This window comes from Oenanthe melanoleuca, chromosome 2, assembly GCF_029582105.1.
Source record: "Oenanthe melanoleuca isolate GR-GAL-2019-014 chromosome 2, OMel1.0, whole genome shotgun sequence".
Taxonomy (NCBI): domain Eukaryota; kingdom Metazoa; phylum Chordata; class Aves; order Passeriformes; family Muscicapidae; genus Oenanthe; species Oenanthe melanoleuca.
Window position 1 is genome coordinate 36,661,179 of NC_079335.1, and position 23,482 is coordinate 36,684,660.

The window sequence follows — 23,482 nt, forward strand, 5'->3', positions numbered from 1 at the left end:
GTCACGGATTGCAGACTGTCAGTACTATGTTCCAGTTTCCCTTCCTGTCACTGATGCAAGTTTTTTGGGCCACTGCCTAGAAGAGATCTCTATAACAGAGGTCCCTTCTGTCCTTTTCTCCCCTGACAGAATGAATATTCTCTAGTTCCTTACACGGCTGTTTTCAAAGGAGAATGAAGAGTCCTTTCATAACCTTGAACTAAGTCATCTTCATCTTGGGGAGAGAATTTCCTGACCCCCCCTCCCCCATTTTTGTATAATTTGCAGTAGGAATTGATGCCACACTTGTTCCTTTAGGACAAAAAGGGCAGAAGTGGGCTCCCTTCCTTATTTGGTGGCTTCCTTATCCTCACTGGGGGTCTCCATTCCTTCACAGAAGGGACACAGTGCTCAGTATTGAGGACTAAACACAGTCACACAATGGCTGACATTGGAAGGAACTTCTGGGCATCATCTTGTCCAAATCACCTGCTCAAGCAGGACTGCCTACAACAAGGGCCATGTTCAGATTAATACCTTCATGGATGGAGACTCTCCAAGCTCCTGGAGCCTTGTGCCAGGGATTAGTCGATCTCATAGTAAAAAATTGTTTCCTAATGTTAAAAAAATCTTCCTGTGTTTCAATTTTTGCCCATCACCACCCATCTTGATACTGCGCCCCACTGAAAAGAGTCTGGCAGATCTTGCTGGCATCTTCCCTTCAGGTATTTGAACACATCTGTGAGATCCCACTAAGCTTGCTTTTCCCAGCTGAACATTCCCAGCTCTCTCAGCCTTTCCTCATAGGAGAGATGGCCTAGCACCTTAACCACGGTCATGACTATTTGTTGGATTCTCTCCAGTGTGTTCATGTCTCTCTGTACTGAAGCAGCCCAGACCTGAACCCAGCACCTCGGGTGTGTCCTCACCAGAGCTGAGCAGAGGAGCAGGTTCACCTCCCTCGACTCACTGGAATTGCTTCTTTGCAAACACCTTCTTTGCAGCAAGGGCACACTGCTGGCTCATGTCTGACCTGATGCCCACCAGAACCCACAGTGGTGGGACCCATCCACCCAATGCCAAACTTCATTCCACTGCAGTCCCCCAGCTGTCCCTGGGTTGTTCCTCCCCACTGGCAGGGCTGTGCCCTTCGCCTTGCTGAACTTGCTCTCCCTGGGTGTCCCTGGATGTACAGAGCGCCAGTGCCCAGCTGGAGGGGCAGCGGAAGCTGTGGCTACCGGCTACCCTACCCGGGCTAGGGAAGCAGCCTGCGGAGGACAGCGAGGGAGACGTAGGGAGGCCGAGGGGTGCACAGCGGCCGCCGGGCACAGGGAGAGGCTGAGGGGAGCAGCGTCCAGCCGGGCACAGGGAAAGGCTGAGGGGAGCAGCGTCCTGCCGGGCACGGAGAGGGGCTGAGGGGAGCAGCGTCCCGCCGGGCACAGGGCGGGCTGAGGGGAGCAGCGTCCCGCCGGGCACAGCGAGGGCTGAGGGGGAGCAGCGTCCCGCCGGGCACAGGGAAAGGCTGAGGGGAGCAGCGTCCCGCCGGGCACGGAGAGGGGCTGAGGGGAGCAGCGTCCCGCCGGGCACAGGGAAAGGCTGAGGGGAGCAGCGTCCCGCCGGGCACAGGGAGAGGCTGAGGGGAGCAGCGTCCCGCCGGGCACAGGGAGAGGCTGAGGGGAGCAGCGTCCTGCCGGGCACGGAGAGGGGCAGAGGGGAGCAGCGTCCTGCAGGGCACAGGGCGGGCTGAGGGGAGCAGCGTCCCGCCGGGCACAGGGAGAGGCTGAGGGGAGCAGCGTCCCGCCGGGCACAGGGGGGGCTGAGGGGAGCAGCGTCCCGCCGGGCACAGGGGGGGCTGAGGGGAGCAGCGTCCTGCCGGGCACAGCGGGGGTTGAGGGGAGCAGCGTCCCGCCGGGCACAGGGGAAGGCTGAGGGGAGCAGCGTCCCGCCGGGCACAGGGCGGGCTGAGGGAAGCAGCGCCCCGCCGGGCACGCCCGCTGCCTCCTCACCTCCCGCCCGCCGCGCCGCACAGCACCACTGGGACAGCGCCCCGCTACCGGTGCTGCCCGGCCCCCGGTCGGTGCCGCCCGGCCCCCGGCCCTGCCCCTGCCCCGGCGCTCGCCGACACCCGCGGGCGGGGGTGGAGGGCGGGGGGAGGTCCGGGCGCGGAGCCGGCAGCGCCTCGCCCCGCACACGATCGCACTCCGCACAGCCCGCCCATGGCTGACAGGAGCCTGATCGAGGGCGCCGAGCCCCTGCCGCGCCGGGAGGAGGCTCCGGAGTGGGGCTACGAGGAAGGTGAGGAGCGGGCGGCGACTGCGCCGAGGAGAAACTTTGTGCGCGGCCGGGGGAGGAGGAGGCGGTGTGGGAATTTCAGTGGCGGGGTTCGCTCCCGGCCGTCCCGAGGCGCCGGGAGCGGGAAGCGCCGTCCCGCAGCAGCTTCATCCCTCTCCGCGGCGGGAGGGCAGCTCCATCCATCCCCGCACCGGGAGGGCAGCTCTATCCATCCCCGCACCGGGAGGGCAGCTCCATCCATCCCCCCGCGGGAGGGCAGCTCCATCCATCCCCGCACCGGGAGGGCAGCGCGGGGCCGTGGCCGCGGAGCCGCCGAGTCCGGCCGAGCAGCTCCTTCCTTCCCTGGCCAGACAGGGTCTGCCGGGTCCCCCCGTAACCTCTCTTCCCTTGTGCCTCAGGAGTGGAGTGGGGACTGATTTTCCCCGATGCTAACGGGGAGTACCAGTCGCCCATCAACTTGAACTCAAGAGAAGCTAAATATGACCCATCGCTCCTGGAAGTGCGTCTGTCACCGAACTACGTGGTGTGTCGTGACTGTGAAGTGATCAACGACGGGCATTCGATCCAGATTGCCCTGAAGTCAAAATCAGGTATGCTGAAACACGGCCTCGATTTTCCTGGCTAAAGCTTGTGTTGCCTGAAGACTCACTGTACTCATGTCCTGGAGGGTAGGAAAAGCAGCTTTTCCCAGCAGCGAGCAGTTGTGCCCATTCAACATGGACTATGCCCGGTGAGAGTGTTGATGTTGACTTTGGTAGGAAGAGGAGCAAGTGTTGCAATAGGAATTGCAGATGTTGATGCCAGACTGGATGATCACTGAGATTGCTTCGAAGCATGTCCAGAATTTCCTCTTTTGGTGGTGGTATCCAATTCATTTGCATTAATAGCTGTCTGCACTCAGAAGCAGTAGAGACTATAGCTAAAACAGTGTAGTGCCAAACTGTTCTGTACAGCTGGCAAGATTTGCTTATGGTTCAAAGACCACGTAAGATAAAAGTGTTCTTTTCCCATTAATTTCAGTGGGTTCTGAATATTAAGTACAGAATTTGGCAGTTTAAGATAGATACACCCGTTAAACATGCTCACAGTATTGATGAGGACCAAGTAGAAGGCAGTCCTCATTTCTTAAGGTATGACATTTTTGGTGTCACTCATCGAATATGATTTAGAAACAAATAATAAAAGAAACAATTAAAGCATAAGTGAAGTTACAATAACTTGTCCAGACCCCTGCGTAAAATATTCTGTATGAAGGCAACAAAGTTGGGAGGAAAAAAGTCCATTTTGCTTTCCAGCACTGCAGTAGTTCTTACCATGTGTTTGGAAGAGCTTCCATATTATTCCAACCAATCTTAGCTAGTAACAGCCCTTTGGGGGCATTTAAACAGCTGAACATTGTTAAACCATGAGATATTCCAACTTTTGTTTCCTTCTGAGAACTCTAGTAGTACTGGGAACTACAGCTGTGTTAAGTGAGGGAGTCAATTCAGTTTTACACAGTTTTTTAAAAAGGAAGGTTTGTTATTTTAATAATGATGCTTTCCTTTATAATTTCCTTTCTATGATAATTTCCATGTATTTTTGCAACACAGACCATTTCTTTCCATGGAATTTTGCAGATTTTCAATAAAAGAGAAATGTACTTCCAGTCAGTTTTACTGCCTTCATCAGAAGCAGAGTTTTTTTCCCAGGGGATAAGGTTCTCCCTGCAGGCTCAGGAATTCTTGAATTCTCCTGTGGAGGAAGGGAGAGTGACCACAAATGACCTCATCATTTGCATGCCAAAATGCAACTCCTTCCATCTTGCCTTTCCCAAGGGCAGTTTCTAACTTAGTAGTGATAATTAATAAGATGGGACCAACACACCTAAATGCCTTTGCAAAACCATTAAGAGAATTGGAAAAAAGGAAAGACTTCTTTTATACTTGAATGCAATGTGATGCCACACGGATGAGTCCTGAATTTTAAGAAAATGTGAAATAGAGAAAAGGTTTATGGCTGAAGTATGGAATTATAATTTAGAAAATCTTGTTTTAGTTTCAGCTTTTCCTTATATTTAATGTTACATAATTTCCCATTTTCCATTTGTAAACTGGGAATAATTTGGGAGGGAGAAGACAGCATTTATTAAACCTGCCACGAGGATAAAATAGTTAATAAGCTTTGTTTGAACCTGGCCCAGTATTGTGGACATTTTTCAGGGATTTCAGAACCTCCTGCAGTTTCTTTTCCTCACAGGAGATCTCTGATGACAAATCCATTTAGCCAGATTATTTTGTTGGGCATTATTGAGCACTGAATGCTTTTGAAACTCTGTCCGATTAATGTGCAAGAGATCCTAATCTACTGTAATGTTAACAGTCAAAGAAAAAGTTCTTTATGGAAAAAAGTAAACTGATTAAGATACATATTAAAAATAAATTTGTCATTACTGGTGGATGTTTTTATCCTTTAATTCAAGACGCGCAGTCCATATGGAATACCCAAATCCTTCTCATTATTTAATTGCAAACATTTTCACAGCTGCTTTCATTTTGATAGTGGAATGTGTATTGTGCATTAGGTGGAAGAACCATGACCAACTATAGAATAGTTTTATCATGGGATCAGTGTCCTAACTGAAGCCTTGGCAATAAACTCTTCAAAGCCCCTGGAGATCCAGAACTACATTATATAAAGAACATTTTTTCTAGCTACAGTTTTTCTCAGAGCAATGTTTTAAAACAGAAAAAAATGCTCAATTTTCCTAATTGATATTATAATTATTATTTATTATTTTTATTATTGTTATTATTATAATTTATATTGTCCTAATTGAGCACTAATTAAGTATCAGGATTCTTTTTATTTGTTGAGTTTTCTTAAATGCTTCAGTTGGTTGTTTCCCTGAGTGTTCAACAGATTTGTAGGTTTTCCCTCTAGGGTATATAGGTATAGACAGAATATAGATAAAACAAGGTTAAGAAGCAAATCTGAATCATAGCTACATTTAGGAAATTTCATTTTAGAAACTCTAATGGCTATTAGATTAGCTGTGAAGAATTATTAAAGGAGGATTAATTGGAATATTTTTGGTTTTTTTTCTTCCAATGTAATTGCTTATGAAAACCATAATTGTTCTTTTTTTCTTTCAAGTTTTTTACAGTTCCATACCTTTTGTTTTATGTTTGTACAGTTGTAATATGATTCAATTGCTAACTTACGTTTTAGTATTACACTACCTCTTGTGCTCCAGACTCAGGTGGTATAGTTTGTGGGTCAAAATAGCTATATATTATGGAACTAATTCCCTAAGGCTATATTTCATGCATTTAAATAATCCTTATCAATTATCAGAGATTGTAAAAGATTAATTCCAAGTCTATGAAATGTAAAGTAGAATTTAGTGGATTCTGGGGAAGACTGTGAATGCCCTTAAATAAAATTCATCCCTGCCTAGAAGCCAATATTCAATGATTTTAGTGGGAAGTTACTTCCAGCTTGTGGTGTAATTTTGATTTGATCTAAAGCAGATTCAGAAATTGCTGGGTGAAATGTTTTCCTTGATTAATTCCATAGCAGATTGGGTCTCACAGTTGCTTGCTTTTACTACTTCTGGTGGAAGTCTCTATTAATGTGAAAGTACTGACTATATACATTTTTTGTGCATGTGTTGTGATTGTGGACAGATGCTTTTAAGAAATTCCAGATGTTTAAAAAACTGAGGTGAGGAAAACCCAGGGCTGCCTAGAAGCTGTTTTTAAGTAAATGAGGTATGCTGTTTTTTCTCTGGACTGTAGGTTTGATTACATTTTTGGATGGAGGCGTTCAATAGCTCAGAAGCGTGACAGGTGGTATATGACTGAACACCTTTACCTAGCAAAATATTTGCAATCAAAAGTTTTCTATCCATTTCTGTGACCCATAGTAAATACAGATGATGGAGGTTAAACATTTGGACAACTTGGAGGTTACTTCCCAGTTCAATTCAGAGGCCCTGCCACCTGTTTAGAGCACACAGTTAATATTTTGATAAGACAAATAAACATTCCCTTTTCTGGCCGGTAAAGGTACAATGCTTCTGTTTGGTGTTCTGCATCATAAAATTAAGAGTTCAGTATGACAGCAGTTTTACTGTATTTCATAACTGCCTCAATTACTGTTCTGTACCTGCAAGGTTCTTCAGAAGTAATGGTGACAAGTCTGTCAACTTAACTCTCCTCCTCTCTGGTACCACTAATAGTATAGAAGACTGCCACAAACTCTTTGTTGTATTTGGAGAATATATTCAGTGTCTTGCCTGCTTTGAAAGGCAAGTTCTTTACCACTTATCTTCTTTCCCAGTGTTAATAGGGGGGCCGTTGCCTCGGGGACACGAGTTTGAACTACACGATGTTCGATTTCACTGGGGGAGAGAAAACCAGCGTGGTTCTGAGCACACGGTTAATTTTAAGGCCTTTCCCATGGAGGTAAGAGTATACTGCATTGTGTAACACCTGTGAAGTGCAGAAGATTTTATTTCATAGCCTGAATTCTTGGTAGCCCAAAAGCACTTCCTTTTAGCTCTGCATGCTTTGTATTTCAAGCACCATGCTGTCTTTCTGAGGTGTGCTTTAGTGCAGGTAAATTAGGATATGCATCTGGAATAGAGTGCCTCCAGCAGTCATCACACCATATGATTAATTGGTCATAAAGTTAACTTGCAGAATTATTAACTTCTTTCTTATTAGTGTTCTAACAAGATCTGCCATTTCAACACTTCCTATGTCACCTTGACTAATAGCTATAAATGGGGAGAACTAGCCACTGGAAATATTTCCATGGTGAGTAATAACAATTTAGGTGAATTTGGAGTACGTGTAGAGCAATTTGTTCATGAAACAGCTTTACATACTTGAAGATTATGTGATAGTCCTCTGTATGTTCTGCAATATCTGAAAGAAGTACACAATTTTGAAATAAAAGCAAAGTGATAATGCAGTCTTAAAAAATTCAGCTCCTCATGGGGTTCATGTCATAGACAGCACAAAATTCTTGGTCCTATTGCTCCTACCCTCCAGCAGTGGTTGTACTACTTCACTTACCACTGTCGTATTGCTTACAGCTGTCAAGGAATGACTTGGAGGATTCCTTAGTCCCTGGGTTGCAAGACTGCTTTAACAGATACCAAACCTGATGTTTGTTTTAAAGAAACTCAAGATTTTTCAGAGGTCTTTAAATTATTTTTGCCTTATTTGTCTATCAAAATCCCTCATGAGTTTGAAACTGTTGCTTTTCTTCAGTGTGCTCAGTGCTAGGAAATTTATTATTGTAGGGTTCATGAGTGCCTGACTGCTGGAATAGAACTGTCTTATGGAAAAGAACATAAAAATATTAAAGAATATTAAATCGACTACTGCTGAAATAAGTGTAAAAATATTGCGGACTTGGATCATCCATCTAATTCTTAGGGTTGTTCAAATACTTTCTTTAAGAGTTCTGGGTCAGATTTTGGTTTCTGCTATTTTCTGTTTTGCACTGGTCTATCACAACCCCCCAAACTTACTCATATGGAGTTTTCAGATTGAATTCAGTCAGATCATAGAATCATTTAGGTTGGAGAAGGTCTTTATGATCAACAAGTCCAGTCATAAACCTAATATTGCCAAAGTCCTCTCCTAAACCATGTCCCTAAGTGCCACATCTATGTGTAGATCCCCTCTGCAGGTTGATTCCAGGCAGGTCCTGGAAGTGCAGAATTGCTTGAATAGATAAAACTCATCAACCAAAGGGGAAACAAAGGAATTACTTCTGCATCCTGGTTACCTGGCATAATATATACAAAATGATTTATATGGGCAATAAGGCCTTCAGGATACTGCGGTGTTCCCCTGAGGCAGGAAGTAGCCAATTCATTATAAAATTATTCTGCTTAGTGCTTTTCTTCAAGGCTGATCCAGTATGTGGTGACTGAGAAATATTTGTATCAACTACGCTGAGAACTGTACTTGGGAATCTGTCAGGGTTTTCTGTCTCTTTGTTTATTAAAGATCACTTGCAAAAAGTCTTGGTGGTATGTGGGAACAGTCTATTCATAATCTGCAGAAAACCTAGAATTATCTACTCCAGATCAGTCTAGAGAAAAAAATGCTTGACCCAGAGATACAAAACAACAACCTTAATAAGTCACAAAGGGATTTCATTCTTCACCTACTTTAAAAGCAGTACAGCAGCTGCACAAACAGAATTCTGGCACAGCTGAAAAACGTCACCTGGAGGTGAGCAAGCCAGTGTTTTTCTGTTTCCAACATCTAAGCAGCTTTCAACTAAACTCTAACTTCCAAGAAATAATTACTGATGCAAAAATCTTCTAGCAGAAAAAACATGACCCATAATGCACTTTATGTACAGTGTGAATGTTTCATTTTGTAATCAAATAAATTACTGTGGCAGAAAATGGCCAGTTTATCAACTTCTGCCCCAAGTTGCAAGAAAGTGCAGAGCAATTTTTTTGACAGATGAACTGCATTTCCTTCTACTATATGCACAAAAAACTGTTATATTAATTCCCTCTCAAATTGTCCAAATCAAATATTATACTTGAGCAATAATAAAATGGGCCACTCTGAATCTTTATGTAGCACATCTGAGACTTTCCATTCCAGACATAGCATTGTCTTTTGTTTTTTGTTTAAATTAACAGTAGCTTTGATCAATGGACCAGGAAATCTTATTTTCTTAGCTTTTGACACTGGCATTGGTTTATGCAGTTGTTGGGAATCATCATATTCTGAATATATATTTGCCTTGATTTCAACTGGGTTTTACAGATTGATAGAATATCTTGACTTGGAAGGGGCCCATATGGATCATCCAGTCCAACTCTTAAGAAAATGGCCAATATGGGGATTGATCTTGTCTTATAAGCATGCTCTAATTAGCTGTACTAGGTTTGTGGTTACTGAGCACAAACATCAATTGATGCCTATTTTGTCTACATCCAAGTAATCTAGTGGAATTTATTCTTTCATACAAAATAAGCTGGCAGCTGTTTGTGCACCAATGCATGCCAGAAATATGTTGAGCACCAAGTGCGTAAGTTTGGGTCTTTTTTGAGTGTAACAAGTCTAGTAGGTCATCTTCCTAAGGAACTAGAAATAATTTCCATGGCAAATGATAGGGATTCTCTTCTCTTTGTGAGAGGAAAACAAGGAGATAAGCAGTAATATGAAAATGGAAGTGCTTGGTTTAAGTGGATACATTAACAACACAACAGATTGGCCTAGATTACACACTCTATTTAAAAACCTGTACAGTTCTACAAAAATCAGCTTTTAGGTTGATGAGATCTGAGATGACTATCTGAGACTAATTATTGATTGGAGCAGCAATAGTCTGGCTTTTTTTAGGGCTGAAGACTATACAACTTTATTTTATTACACTGGACAAAATAGATATGAAACAGCTTCAGATTATTGTGTAATGACCTTTGCAAAAGATTTTGAAAAAGAGTATAATTTTTCAAAGTTTGGAAGACTAATCTTCAATTACTTCCTTAGTCTCTTCATCTTTAGTACCATAATTTCTATGAAAGAAGTTAGGCAATATCCTGTATCTTGTATTAGTTGGGTAATATCCCATGTTTCTTAGTTCAAAAATCCATTACTTCTTACTAGACAGCTGGGGCCTTTGCATGTGGTTAGGATATGTAGTTTCATGGTAAAGTTGGTTGGATTACAAAGCTTGTGTAACCTCTGGAACAGCTTCTTGAGCTAATACATATTGTCCTAAAATGTTGTTCATGTGTCTTGGAGGCTGAGTTCTTTGGTTTTTTAATTTTTATATGAGGATCACCAAAGATGTGTTTTCCACCTTCCTTGACTGAGGAAACCAGAATGTAGACAATGATATACCAGTGCTTTCATTTTCACTGAAAAATCTGTGTTTGCAGTAAGTCAGGAAAGCAGGACAAAACAAAAACATTTGTCAAAGTAAATACGGTAATCTCTTCTTAAACCAAGGAAAAGCAGAGGGCTGTAGGTACCAATACTCCTCTCTTTTTTTTCATAAAAAGAGCATGAAAACTGCTCTTGTCCTTTGGCCAGGAATCAGAAGGAAACATTTGTGCAATTTTCTTTAGAAATTCTTCTCACCAACTACTACTGCATGTAAAAGAGGGCTGCTTTGCCTTTTGGCCAAAGATACCATGACATATGCTAGATGTTTAGTAATAGTCTTAACTGAGAGAGTGTTTCTTGCCAGCAGATAAAATAGGGTACCAAATATCTGTATCTTACAGTGCAAATTCCCACAAAGCAATGAAATCACATTTACACATGTGATTTACCTGAAGCTGATTTAGGTGTAGGAAAGAGTGGAACTATTTGGCATCTTTATTTCTCTCCTTGATGCCAAAAGTATGGATTGGAGAAGGAGGAAAAGCAAATGAAGAACTAATGAAACTGACTCTTTCCTTTACCTCTGATGTATAACGGAGATGGAAGAGGACAGGAATTGCAAATTGCTGCTATTTATTTTTGTTAACAAAGTCAAATGGGAGCAGCTAAAAATGAGTTCTCATTGTATCTGATCTCTGTATAAACATGGCATATTATAGTACCAGGCTGAATAAACTTACAGTCGAAAAAGAAATGAAATCAAACAGGAGAAAGTAAATCACATGATTACATCAATACAGGTTTATGGAAAAAAATTGGTTTTACTACTTCTGAAATGAAGGGAAACAGGGAAAAATATAAGGGAGCCTTAAAGTTGTCTCTTCCTCTTAATTTGTCAAATGGTGGTATGACCAAAGGCATGAACTGACCATAAAGGCCCAGTTGTTTTCAGGCTGCTGCTCTGAAGTAAAACTGTATCAGGGAAAATAAAAAGGTTCCTTTCACCACTTGAAATATAACCAGGAGGATAATTCTCTGTAATCCATCCTCTTTAAAACGTGGGATTGCATTAGCTGCAAACCATGTGAAAGCTCTCAGTAGAAGTGGGTTGGCAGAAAATAATTTAAAAAATCTTTCCAAGATGTGCAGGAAGATTAAAAACTATTATTGTCTGTCCTACATTATTTGAGTAGAGCAGAAGAAAATACAGCTGCTGGAAGGACCAAAATCAGGAATAAAAACTGTTCCTTTCTGTTGCATAACAAAGAGCAGACTAATTAATTCTATAAACTCTTTCAGAGTAACTGAAATACATGCTGCAAAAAGGTAATATAGTGCAAAACACATATCCTACCAATGCTGCCAAAAGTACTCATCTAACAGAGTTAAAGCTTTAGGGCTTCAGGTTAGCTGTTAACAGTACACTTATCTACTAAAGCCTTTAGAGTCTTCAGCGTGGGGTTTTCTCCATGCTCGGCTCTGAAACCAGATGTCTGCACACAGTGCATCCCCTTTCTGGGATTTCTGGAGAGAAGGTATCATGCTTTCAACAGAGAAATTTGCCAACTTTTAATATTCTTTGCCAAGGCTATTTAACCTTGCAGTCTCTTTTCATCATTTTCCTATTACCTTATCCGGACTGAAAAATAAACCAGAGTATTTGTAATTGTACTAGAAGGCCTGGGAAGCAGTATGCTTGCCAGACTGTCTCTCCCTCCTTATTCAGAGACTTACATGCTGCAGAAGGACTGGGTAGGTGTGAATGGCAAGCAGAATTCAAACCACAATGACAGTAGTTTCTTTATTAGGACTATGATCCAAGTAATTAGATCTAAAAGAAAATCCAAGGAGTAAATCTACTTGCCTTAGGTGGTTGCATTGATTGCATGCTTGTGAAAAAAATAATGGATTCCTCTCATATTGGCAGCACAAGACCTTTGAATGAAGGATATCTGTGAATATAACAGGAGGCAGAAAGAACAGATTCCAGAAGAGTTTATGTAGCATCATGCTGAGGTCTGGAACTCTGCTCAGGCTCTGTCCAAATTTTCTGGTGGAATATGAACTTGTTACTAATGGTCTTGGACGGTCTTCTAAATTTTGGAATCATTGCAGGTGAACACTCATAGCTGTGATTAAACACAGTGTGCCTTATAAGGAAATGATGACATTTGTGTAATAGCTATATCCTTGTCAGGTTATGAATAAGACTAGTAATTGTTTAAAGTATATATTTTCGTTGGACAGTATCTAATTTTTGATGACAGAATTGTAGAAAAAGACAGGAAAATGGTGCCAATATTTAAACAGATGTTTTCGTTTTGTTTTCTAAATCTCTTTTTTACAAAGGCAATTTTTTACATGTGTAGATGTCATTTAGAAACATAACTATAATACTTAGATTTACACAGCGCTCCGTGGGCAGGATTTGTCTTAGCACCAATCCCAGGAGTGTCAGTGAATAGTGGTATGTGGGATCCTAGTCCCAAATGTGCAGGTGGTCAAATATTTTTCTGCATTTTTCTATATATCATACACTCTGCAATCTCCTAACTGATGTGACTTCTGTTTGGATTTTTTGTAGTGAGTCAAAGCTGTGAGAGGTCTTTGTCTCCTCCCAGTATACAGGAAAGCATGAAACCAGCAATAAGATAAAGAAAAATTACCATCATTGTAAAAGCACACATGATCAGCTTATGACTCCTGGGATTGCTAGTGCTTTAAGTTCTTTCAGTGTTATGTTTTTATTGTTGTTGAGGGTTAATTTGACCTAAGTGGGCACATACAGTCTCTGGAGTATACTTCGTTTTTGGGTAATTTGCCAATATGAACTTCCATTGGCCCTTGTTTTTCTCACTCACATATAGTTTTAATTTTTCGGGAATGCACCTATGTGCTTTCTGTTGTGAATTCCTGAAAGCAGGTGCAAAAATGGGCTGATGTACTTGCACAAACATGCTTTTGTCTTATCTAACACCTGAAAAAAATTAAGTTAAACTCTGTGGAAAAAGATACACATTTTTAGAGGTAGCAAATGTGATTTCTCTTCTGTGCAAAATCTACAATATATTTATTGGAATGTGAGAGATGTATGAGCTGCCAGACACCAGGTCAAAGAGGAGTGGTGTTAACAGTGTGTGCTGATGCTTCTTTATCTTTTTGCATGTTTTTGAATCATTTAAGAGTCATTTGAGTTTGTATGGAGAAGCTTTGTGGCCCGTATGCACCTAAACCCGTTTTGAGGTGGCAATTGCAATCATCTGTGATTAGTAACTTCTACCAGGATGGAGAATTTCAGTATTCATTGGAGACATAAATAGTTCAAACTAAAAATTACTGAGCAGAATAGGACAAACTAACAGGAAAAAAATTGCAAGAGGAGAAAAGTTGGGTGGAGGAAAAAAAAATGAGAAGAAAATGAAGAGCACCTGAAGAGAGGAGCTGTCTCTGGGCTCCCTGTTCCACCTAATCTCAGCCTGTTGGTTTAGTTCTGCCAGAAGCTGCAGGTACACTTCGTGTCTTGCATCAAATTTTCTTGTAGCCCTGCTGGGCCAAGGTAAGAGGTTCAGTTGCAGCCTGTTTGGTGGCCCTGCATCCTTGTGGAGGTAGGCGTGTAACCTTGGACAGAAGAGGTCTTAGCAAACCCTGTCTGTGGTAGCAGCAGCATAGCCTCTGGCACTTTTTAAAAATATGGGATTCTTTTCCATTCCTTGAGCAGATTTACAGCTTTGCCTTCTTCTTATTCTTCTTTCTTACACAATTGTCTTGCTGGCAGTGCTTGTATTCGTGGATAGAGGTTGCTACTGCACAGCCCTTATAGAAAACTCTGTTCCTCGGCTCTAACAGAATGGCTACTTATGTAGCTGGTGTGGGAGACCTTCTGCAGTTTCTTAGCAGATGGGACTTCTGAACCTAGTTTGGAACTCAACAAGATTGCTGCTCAAGTCTTTGCCATTTTTCTTGGCTGTGTGCCCTTGCTGTGATTTGCTTCAGTTGTACATAATTTTCTAATTTCTGCCATGTTCCTTGCTGGCACTTTGCATGTATTTTGCTTCAGTTTCCTGCTGCCTTGGTTTTCCTATTTGGTTTTCCTTGGCACTTTGCCCTAGCCACTGGGCCTAACTGTTTTGCTTATAGCTTGTTGAAGAAGGGGAAAAGAGATTCCTTATTTTGTTGGTTTCCATGCTACATGCTTGAGTCAGGACCAGTTCCAAGACTGGCCCCAATGCATGAGTAAATACTCTAAAACCCAGAAGTAATAGCTTTCTGATGCTATCCCCAAATTTGTTATTTGTCCTAATGGTGCATTCATGGCTCTCAAGAGGTAAAGGACGAAACTTGTAGATCATCTAATATCTGAAAACCTTAGGGGGCTTCCACAAGTATTTGCTGTTATGCCTGAGTGCATCACAAGGACAAATAATATAATCCTTAAAACATTAGTACAAGGGAGATGAGTTCTGCTATTGCCAAGGAACTGGTGGAAAACAAGGTCAAAGGGATTAAATTGTTTGGCCATGGTCACACATGATGTCTTTTGTAGAAGTGGTGGAGAACTGACTCATGATTCCTTGATGCTTGAATTCTAGTTAGGGTTTCAGACACTGCAGTGTTGGAATACCTAACTTAAGTTGTAAATCCCATTTCAGTAACTTAACCACAGGACTATCTGATGCCCTAGTCCATGGGCCACAGTGTTGTCAATGAGATATTGGTCATTCCTGACTTTTTACTTTCCCAGCATTAAGCCACATAATGAACTGCACTGGGAAACAGCTGAAGTTTAGCAAAATTTGTGGAGTTCATGGAACTATGGAAAAGGAGAAAAGTATAGCACATTATTACACAATCTGCAAACTTGAAATTCAAGAGAAAACTGTTGGAGAAGGATAACAAAGTTTATTATTTCAAAGGAAGCATAGCCAACATTACAGGAAAACAAAAACCTGAGTTTCCTAGAGGAGTGTATTATGGAAGATCAACTGCTTGCTGGATAAGAATCAAGATTATGACTTAAGAAGATAATATGCAGCTGCAGATTCTCACATCTTAAGGCAGACCATTACCTTTGAAACACAGAGAACTGTGGGATACAAATCAACTATTAAAAAAACTTGGCAAATTAACAGGGAAGAAGTGTTTTCTATTCTGCCTTCATGAGAGAATCTACTATTGAAAATTAAATTTGTGATTTAAAACCTTCCACATATGAACAGTCTGGTTTTAAATCCAAGACAAGAGATTGCAGGCAATCTTTGGAACTGGACATGCTTTTATTAAGTTCTTAGTCATATAAATAACACTTCCAGAATTAAATACTTAACCTATAGCTCTTTGTGTTTTCTGTCTTCTTGATGATACTGCTAGTCTGTAATATCAACTATTCGTCAAGGTCCTGTCTTATTTCCAAACTTCACCCTCTTGTGGAGCTGTAAAAGCACAGGCAGACATGCACATGCATCCTCTCAGGCTGGCAAGAACCCAGAAGGAAGGTAGGCTGGAGAATCTTGCAGTAAAACCCTTGCTTTTTCATTCTTGGCTTTCATACTTCAAAGGAAGGAAAGAGAAAGGCTTGAAAGTGTATTTGTTTCTGTTAGCATAGGTAAAGGCAGACCCAGGGCACTTCAGCCTACATGTTTGCTGGGGCCAAACACTGTAGGGAACAATAAGCTGCTCTGTGGTGCTCCTTGCTTTGCACACTGAGCAGAAACTTGGCACAGTGAAGAGCCTGACCTATGAATCTGACAGTAATGACTGTGTAGCTGTTTAGTTTCTTACCATTAGGTTGATATTGAAAGTTTGCAGCATAGAGACAGGGACATTTTGCCTCTTTTTGATCCTTTTCTTAGCATTTATACGTACATTACAGTTAAAAAAAAAAAAGGTTAATTTTTATTAATTCCAGTTTTCTTTTGATCTCGTGTTTGTGCCAGTAGACATAAGCTGTGCTTGTGATTTCAAACATGAAGAAAAAATAAATACACACAGATGACAAATTATATGTCCTCAGTTTCCCCTACACCTTATGATAGTTTTGCCAGTGATTTTCTTAAGAAACAGGCAAGCTAATGTTACATCAGCAGCTTCTGTGGGCAAACAAGGAGATAGGTAAAAACATCTATGTTGCAGTTGCATTAACCATGAAGATTCCTTTTTTTTAAATTATTTTTTAGACCTTTTGGCTTATTTTCCAGAACAGAGAGTGCTGGTTGTATTTTTATGGTTCCTGTTACTTTTCTCTTTAGCTTACTGTTTGTAGCTGTCGTGTTTTGAGTTTTTCCATGTACATCAGTACTTCCTGCTGTTAATTTCATTTTTTAAATGGACCAATAGTTCTTTGTGTAAAATGAAATGAGGATGCTGTATGTGATTAGACTTTTCAAAGGGAACAGAGATTCCTGTTTAATATTAGATGTTCCAATGTTTTTATTATTCTGTTATGTAGATACTTCTTTAGTGAGTTTGCCAAAAGAAACTGCAATAGTGTTTCCTGAGATGCTGCAAATAATTCAATAGTCCCAGGATTCGCTGGCTTTTGAGTGGCACATCTGAAGGTATGCCACACAATTGCTTAGACTACTTCTACTTTCACTAGGCTGGCTTGTTTGGAAAGAGAATAGATTTTGAAAGGTGTCTTTGCAGTCCTTCCTTTTATGATTCAACAAAAATAACTTTTTCTTACATCTTTTCTTCTTTCTTTGAAAGATGTTCATGGAGAGGAGAGCACCAATCAGCAAAGGTTCTGGACTGCCCTGGTGTCCCAGTGAAGCATATGTTCAGCATGTTTTAGCTGTGAATTTAGCTTTTGACCTGAAACATGTAGTATCTCACACTGTCATTGTGAAGTTGTTTGAACAGTATCTCCAGGATACCTTGTGCTCTGCTCCATCTTGATTTACCTGCACCTAATTTCTCTGATCTTAGATTACAGACTTCTTTGTTCAGGGAATGTCATCTTGTTCTGAACATACTCGGAGCCTGACGATTAATGTGCAGACTGGAACTGCTCAATATTTAACACTTTCAGTAAATTGTAACAAGCAGAAGTTCAGCAGAAACTGTGCTTTCCCATCTTCTACATTATGTTAATCAGGAGATTTTTAATGCTAACAGTGTTGTCGTCTGTGCTCATTGGCACTGCTTTCAGTTGTGTCTCTTAGTGGTGAACTTAGCATTGCTTTCAAAGATAGGCAAGGAGTTCCCTTTATTTAATTTTTTCATTACAATGGTCTATGTATGGACTTTTAAAGAGGATTTAAATTATACTGAAATTACGTGACATTTGGGCACCTATTCACTATAGAAACCTTAGAAAATTTGAGTCTGGAAGCATAAACCAAGTGCATTAATTTATAACCTAACGACATTCTCATCCTTTTCTTCATTTTGCCCAAAGTTAATGATCTAGTAATTTGCTTCTATTAGCATTTGCATTTTCAAAGGAAGCATGTTTACGTTGACTGAACTATAATGTTTAACCATGAAGTCATTTTTACTTTATGAGTATTTGTTTCTTTGTTTTGTGGCATGAAGTATGTACACATACTCTTGCTTCTCATAAGACATTTTCAAATAGTCTCTGTATCAATTCCATTAACTTTATTTTCCGAAACCTCTCCTTCAGGCTGTTAATAACTAACTTTCTGTTTTTTTAATCACTTTTCTGGAAGCTGTGTGCCCTGGTCATATCCTTGGTTCGGTCTCCTTGTGAGGATTTGGAACTTAATTACTGTATGTTATGGTCACTGCCAACAGCTTAGTCAATTGCTTCCTGAAACAATTCAGTGCCAAGTCAAGTATCAACTCATAAGTTCTTGTGCACATGTAAAATAGAAAGACACAATTTTTCCACATTTTGTCCTCCAGAGATATTGCTTACGCAATACTTGTGCTGTTGAAATTGCACATCATTGTTGTACAACTAGACTGTGTTGCCTTCTGTTATCCCTAGCTGAAATCCTCAGCTTCATTTCATCCCTCTCAGTCCAGGAAAAAGCCTTCCTGATTGCCCTAGTTAGGTGGCCAGAGTTTGCCATTTTTACTGCTCCCTACTCCACTTTTATGGCATGTTGTGAACGAAACTGGAATTTACTGATCCCTGGCAAACGTGGGTGAGTCCAGGAGAACATTTATCGTCTCTACAGTCTTTACCAGAGAAATTGTAAAGCTGCTATAATTTACCTTAGAGATACATATTTATCCCTTAGAGGGTGTTTATGGAATCAAAAGAGTCTTTCAGCTACATTCTTTCTCAGCAGTGATAGAAATACCACAAAACCCAGTTTGCTCAAAGTTTCCAGACTGACATGTTTTAGGTGCCCCTCTGATTAAGACATCATGATGTAGTATTCCCCTATTAGTACTTTGATTTACAGCCTGTATGCATTGAAATAAGATTTGGGAAGATATGAGAGCAAAAATAAATCTCCCATCCTTAAGAGATTTGTTGAGAGGTGCCTTCTATCCTGTAATATTAGTAGACTAAGCAGACATTTCTGGAGCTTGTAACAGCTGGTTGCACAGCTAACAAGAAATAGCTGTATATCCTAGTTCTGAGCAAGGAACAAAGGTTACTAGAAGATTAATTTACACATGATGCAGCATGCACTGAAGAAAGAAGCTTTGTAATAATTAGCTTCTCAATCAAGAGTGTAGAGCGTGGAAAAAATGCAGTGTTTGATTGTTCCAGCTGCACAGTTTCAAGCAGGCCCGCTGAGGATTGTGGTCAGATATTCCAATTGATCTAAAGAGGAATTGTTTAAAAATTATGGTCTTTACTGTGTGTAGAGCCCAAACAGGGACCTGTTAAAACAGAAGAATCCCCCATGTCACAAACTCTTGCAATATGGGTTATGGTTGCCATTTAAGTTGAGGCAGGACCTACACCCTGGCTGGGCAGGTGTTTCTTGTTGCCTTTTGCTGCCTGAGTTGCCAGTGGTTTTATCAGGTCCCTGTAGAGCCTGGTTCTGGTGCCAAGGGGGTCAGAAGGATTTTTGCTGTTGGCACATTTCCCTTTGAGTCCTATGGAGTGTGAGCTTGGTGCTCTGTTCCAAACTGCCTGATTTAGCAAGTGGAAACACAGCACATTGAACAGCAAATTATGGTTTCAGTAATTTAGCAGTAAGTATTCGTAAAGAAAGGAGTTATAGCATATGAGCTGCTTTTTATGGTAGCAGGACATTCCAGACTGTGCAGGTTCATAGCAAATTTGCAACATTAGGATCATACAAGAGAGCAGAAATGTTGGAACAGAGTCCTTCTTCTCCCCTTACCATTAATCAGATGCATTATAACAGATGATGAACCATGATTTATTTCAAGATGTATTTTCCTGTAAGGAATTAGCCTGTGTCATGTTTGGTCTGACATTTGGGTGACACATGCACACCAGCAGGTCACAGTAAGGGACAGAGCTAGTAGCAACTTTCCTGACATTTTAAGAGTTGGGCAAGCTTAGTTGAAAGTAATCTTAGGTGAAATATGGTCATCCAAACGAGTGGATGACTGAGGAGGTTTGAGAAAGAGGCATCATTCAGGAATCAATCATGAGATGCTGATTTGGTGGTCACAGGCAATTCATGCCTGGGCTCCTGAACAGAGAATCCTGAGGAATGCAAAAGAACAAGAGGCAAGGGACACAGGTTGCAACAGGAGAGATTCTGATTAGGTACAAGGAGAGGTTATGGAGGAGGTCAAGCACTGAACAGGTTATCTAGAGAGGTTGTAAGACCTCCATCATTGGAGATATCCAAAACTTAGTTGGACAAGGACCTGAAAGACCTGATCTGACTTTGAATTAGAAGTTAACTTTGAAATTGGTGCTGCTGTGAAAGAGTTGAACTTCAGAGGTGACTTCCAACATAAATTATCCTGTCATTATATATTTTATATGTGAGCTGGGAATAAAGTAAGGTCATCATCTTAAAAGATAATTTTTGCTCTCAGTGAGCTTTAGACCCTGCAGATTTCCATTGAGCAGTCAGTGGCCCAGACAGGAGAAAAATGTACATTTTTGTAACTGTGTTTTTTGTTGAGAGACACTGGCTTCCAGAACTGATGAGAGTGATAGGTCACATACAGTGACTCTGATTCCTGCCAGAGTCTGTTATCCCAGGACTCCAATTTTGTCTAAAAATCTACCATCAGGCCTTTTCATATTGACATAGAAGGCATTTCTGTGGTAGAGAAAGGAGTGGATTTCAGGGTAGGGTTTTTATTTGATAAACGTTTATTGATTTTAAAGCCAGAATCTCAGGTCCTTACTAAGTTAAGAGAAAGTCTTGTTTTGAAACAGGCCCCCGTTAATGTCTGTCAACTTTTTCTAAATAAGGATTGGGTTCAGTAGCCTTTTTGTTGAGTGGGGGCTGGATGAAAATTGAGAAGTTTCTCAGAATTTGTTCCGTACAGAATAATCTGTGCGGGAGGTTTGCTCTGCTACCTGGAGTGATTTCTTAATCTTCACTGTGTAGGAGAGTTTCTCCAGCTGTTCACAGAGCAAATCAACTTTATCAGCACTTTATTATTATTTGCCTTCATGAGTTTTCAGTTTATCTGATTTTAAAGAAGTCACAGCTGCAATTCTTTTACTTACAGCTGTAGTGTTAAAAGGCCCAAAATTATGTTTTTTTCCAGAGAAAAGTGGATTTTTTTGAGTGCTAGGGATTTTCTGATAACTTTCTGATTATTTTGTAAAAATATACTGTCTGGCACATCAAGCCAGCCACTGATAATCAGTAACAGCATAGCTGACTCATTTTGGCTGTGTAGAACCATCATAACTACCAAGTATCAAAACATTACTGAACAAGGTGAGCAGAGCCTTTCCTGCCTCACTGACATGTGCGGCTGCTTTGTACTCTGAATGAAAACCACACAATGGGAAGCTGCCAATGCACTGCAGCTGATTGTTTAAAAAGCCCTGTGTGGTTTTGTTCATATCAGGAGTTGGCACCCGTTGTGAGTGAGCGCTTTTCAAACAGCTCTCAAATAAATGTGAAAATGAAGGTTACTAAAATACAGAACATTAATAGCCTATGCAACTATTCCTAGTTGTGACATACAGAAGCATGGATATGGTGTTGTCCATGTGCATATCATATTGACAGTTTCAAGATTTGTGAAAGCACTGAGGTCTTTCCTCTGTGCACATCTAATTCCCATAAATATTAACAAGAGTTATAGGCCATGATTTTTATGGTCTGTACTCTCAAGAGGTCAGATTTTGTAATGTTTGTAGACTTGATGCCATCTTTTTTGAAGACTGTTGTCTGATGTTTGTATCTGATGTTGCATTACGAATAAAAAAGAACACACAAAAGTCAGAACAGATCCAGAGAGCTTCAAATACGCAGGATAAAATGTGATTTTAAAAACCCACACACTTCACTACAAACACTACTTTATTGCTACCTCACTTTCTGAATGATTTTTTCATGTACTTACCCAGCCCTGCTTTGAGCTACATTTTTCCTGCTTTGTAGAGGAAAGAATTTGACTTCAATTTATTTAAGCGTATAACCAAATGTGTTTAATTATTTGAGTGTGCATACATGGTCTTATAAAGTTAAAACAAATGATAGGTTGGTCTGTTGTTAGGAAGTATCATGGTATTAATTATTATTTTCCATTAGGTTGCCTTTCTAATTTGAGTTTGTAAATCTGAAATGATTGAACATTTGCTCTGTTAGCAGTGATAATTAGCAAGCTAATGATAGAACATTTTCTGTGAACAGCTAATTCTGAATATCACCTTGAGTCAGGATAGGGGAACATAACAAGTACACTGCAGTGCATCCACTATGCTGTTGTTAGCAGTACCAATAAGGGATGCTGTGTAGAAAGAGCATATGAGTCTGACCACTTTTTATTGTACTCCCCAGTCATCTATTGTCATGGGACTTGGAGTTCTCTCTACCTGCTTTCTTTAGGGTTTATGACAGCAAGTTTGAAACCTGCTGTGTAAAAAATATATCAATAATCCACTGTAATTATGGCCATCTTTAACAGTAGCATCTTAAACACAGATCAGAAGTTCATTCTACTTCTGGCATTAGCAACCCAGTATGAAATGATGGATCTTGTTTTAATGACAACTGCTATGGAATGTAAACATCCTTGAACAGACCCTCAAAGTCACAGAAACCTTTAGTCCAGAAATTGCTGATTACCTATTTTTCAGTACCTTTAGTGATGCTGATTACTAAACCTGAACCTAGTCTGGGTGTGTCAGCATTACCTTTACATATATATGTACTGCTGCACAGACTAATTCTAGAGTCTTAACATTTTGTAGCATTACACAGAGGTTTTGATGTCATTTTTCTAGGTGATGCAGCCTTATCATAGGGAAATCTGTGCCCTGATGAGCCTGCTGCCTAAGAGAGGACAATCTGTTTCTGGATAAACTGGGGTCATTGCTTGGACAATTTGAAGCACTTGTTCATTTTTCCCTTTCTGGGTCTTTCGGATCTATTTAGAGAAAACATGCTGTTGTCAGAACACAGAGAGATGTCAGATTAGACTTTACCTCCAAGGGAATGTAACATGCAGAACACCACAGCACTTTAGCCAAGACCCACCTGTAGACACAAAGGCAAAGTCACAGTCCCTGTACAACATTTGGAGATCGTCCTTGGCACTGCCGTTCCAGCCACCAAAGGGCAAGCTTGCTTTGACATGCCCAGCCAAGAGAGTCGTGATGCCACACAGCACTGTCCTCGTAGCATGAGGACACTGCCATCCCCACTGCAGTCACCACAACCTTCTTTCACATTTCCCTCTTCAGGTCAGGATTTTGGTGCGGGCTGTGGGACTCCGTGATCCCCCTCTAGTGGGAGCTGGTGCGAGTGCCAGGCTTGTCTCTGCAAAGTGCGGTGCTTTGGCTTTGTCCTCGCAGGTGGTGGTGGTTCTGTGTCTGCCAGCCAGAGCCTCGGAGACTGAAATACCATATTTGGATCCTCTGCCTTTAAAATCCAAAGGCAAATCAAATGTGTAACAAAGCTTTTTGTACGTGATGAAATGCACACAACCAAGCAAATGCATGAGCTTAGTTCTAACAGGGAGCATTTGTATATCTAGAAGTTTTGTAGCTGAGGGCAAGTAGATTATTTATATTACTGTTCTCATGTTACAAGGATTTACTGTATTTGCTAAGAGAAATGTTTCATTTTTTGCCACAGCAGATGTCTTTGATCAAAACGAATAAAATTATTTGTGTATAATCTGGAATTTAATTCAGTTTATAATATATTCATTTAGAAACTTGCATTTACTTTTGGAATAACGGTCATCAGTGGGAGTGCCTAAAGGTCATACTGGAAATAAGTTAGTGGAGAGTGATTACTTGAAGACCTGGT

General features: G+C 40.9%; 1 protein-coding gene across 2 annotated transcripts in view; it reads left to right on the top strand.

The window, feature by feature from the left end:
* The first annotated feature begins 1,991 nt into the window (after positions 1-1,991).
* Positions 1,992-23,482, top strand: part of CA8 (carbonic anhydrase 8) — a 47,451-nt gene continuing 25,960 nt past the window's right edge. The window contains exons 1-3 of one of the 2 annotated variants that reach the window (XM_056484569.1): positions 1,992-2,274; positions 2,670-2,861; positions 6,595-6,719. In XM_056484569.1, the coding sequence (XP_056340544.1) occupies positions 2,196-2,274; positions 2,670-2,861; positions 6,595-6,719 (396 nt within the window). In that variant the 5' untranslated portion in view covers positions 1,992-2,195. The remainder of the gene's footprint in view (positions 2,275-2,669; positions 2,862-6,594; positions 6,720-23,482) is intronic. The other variant, XM_056484568.1, reaches the window with a different exon arrangement.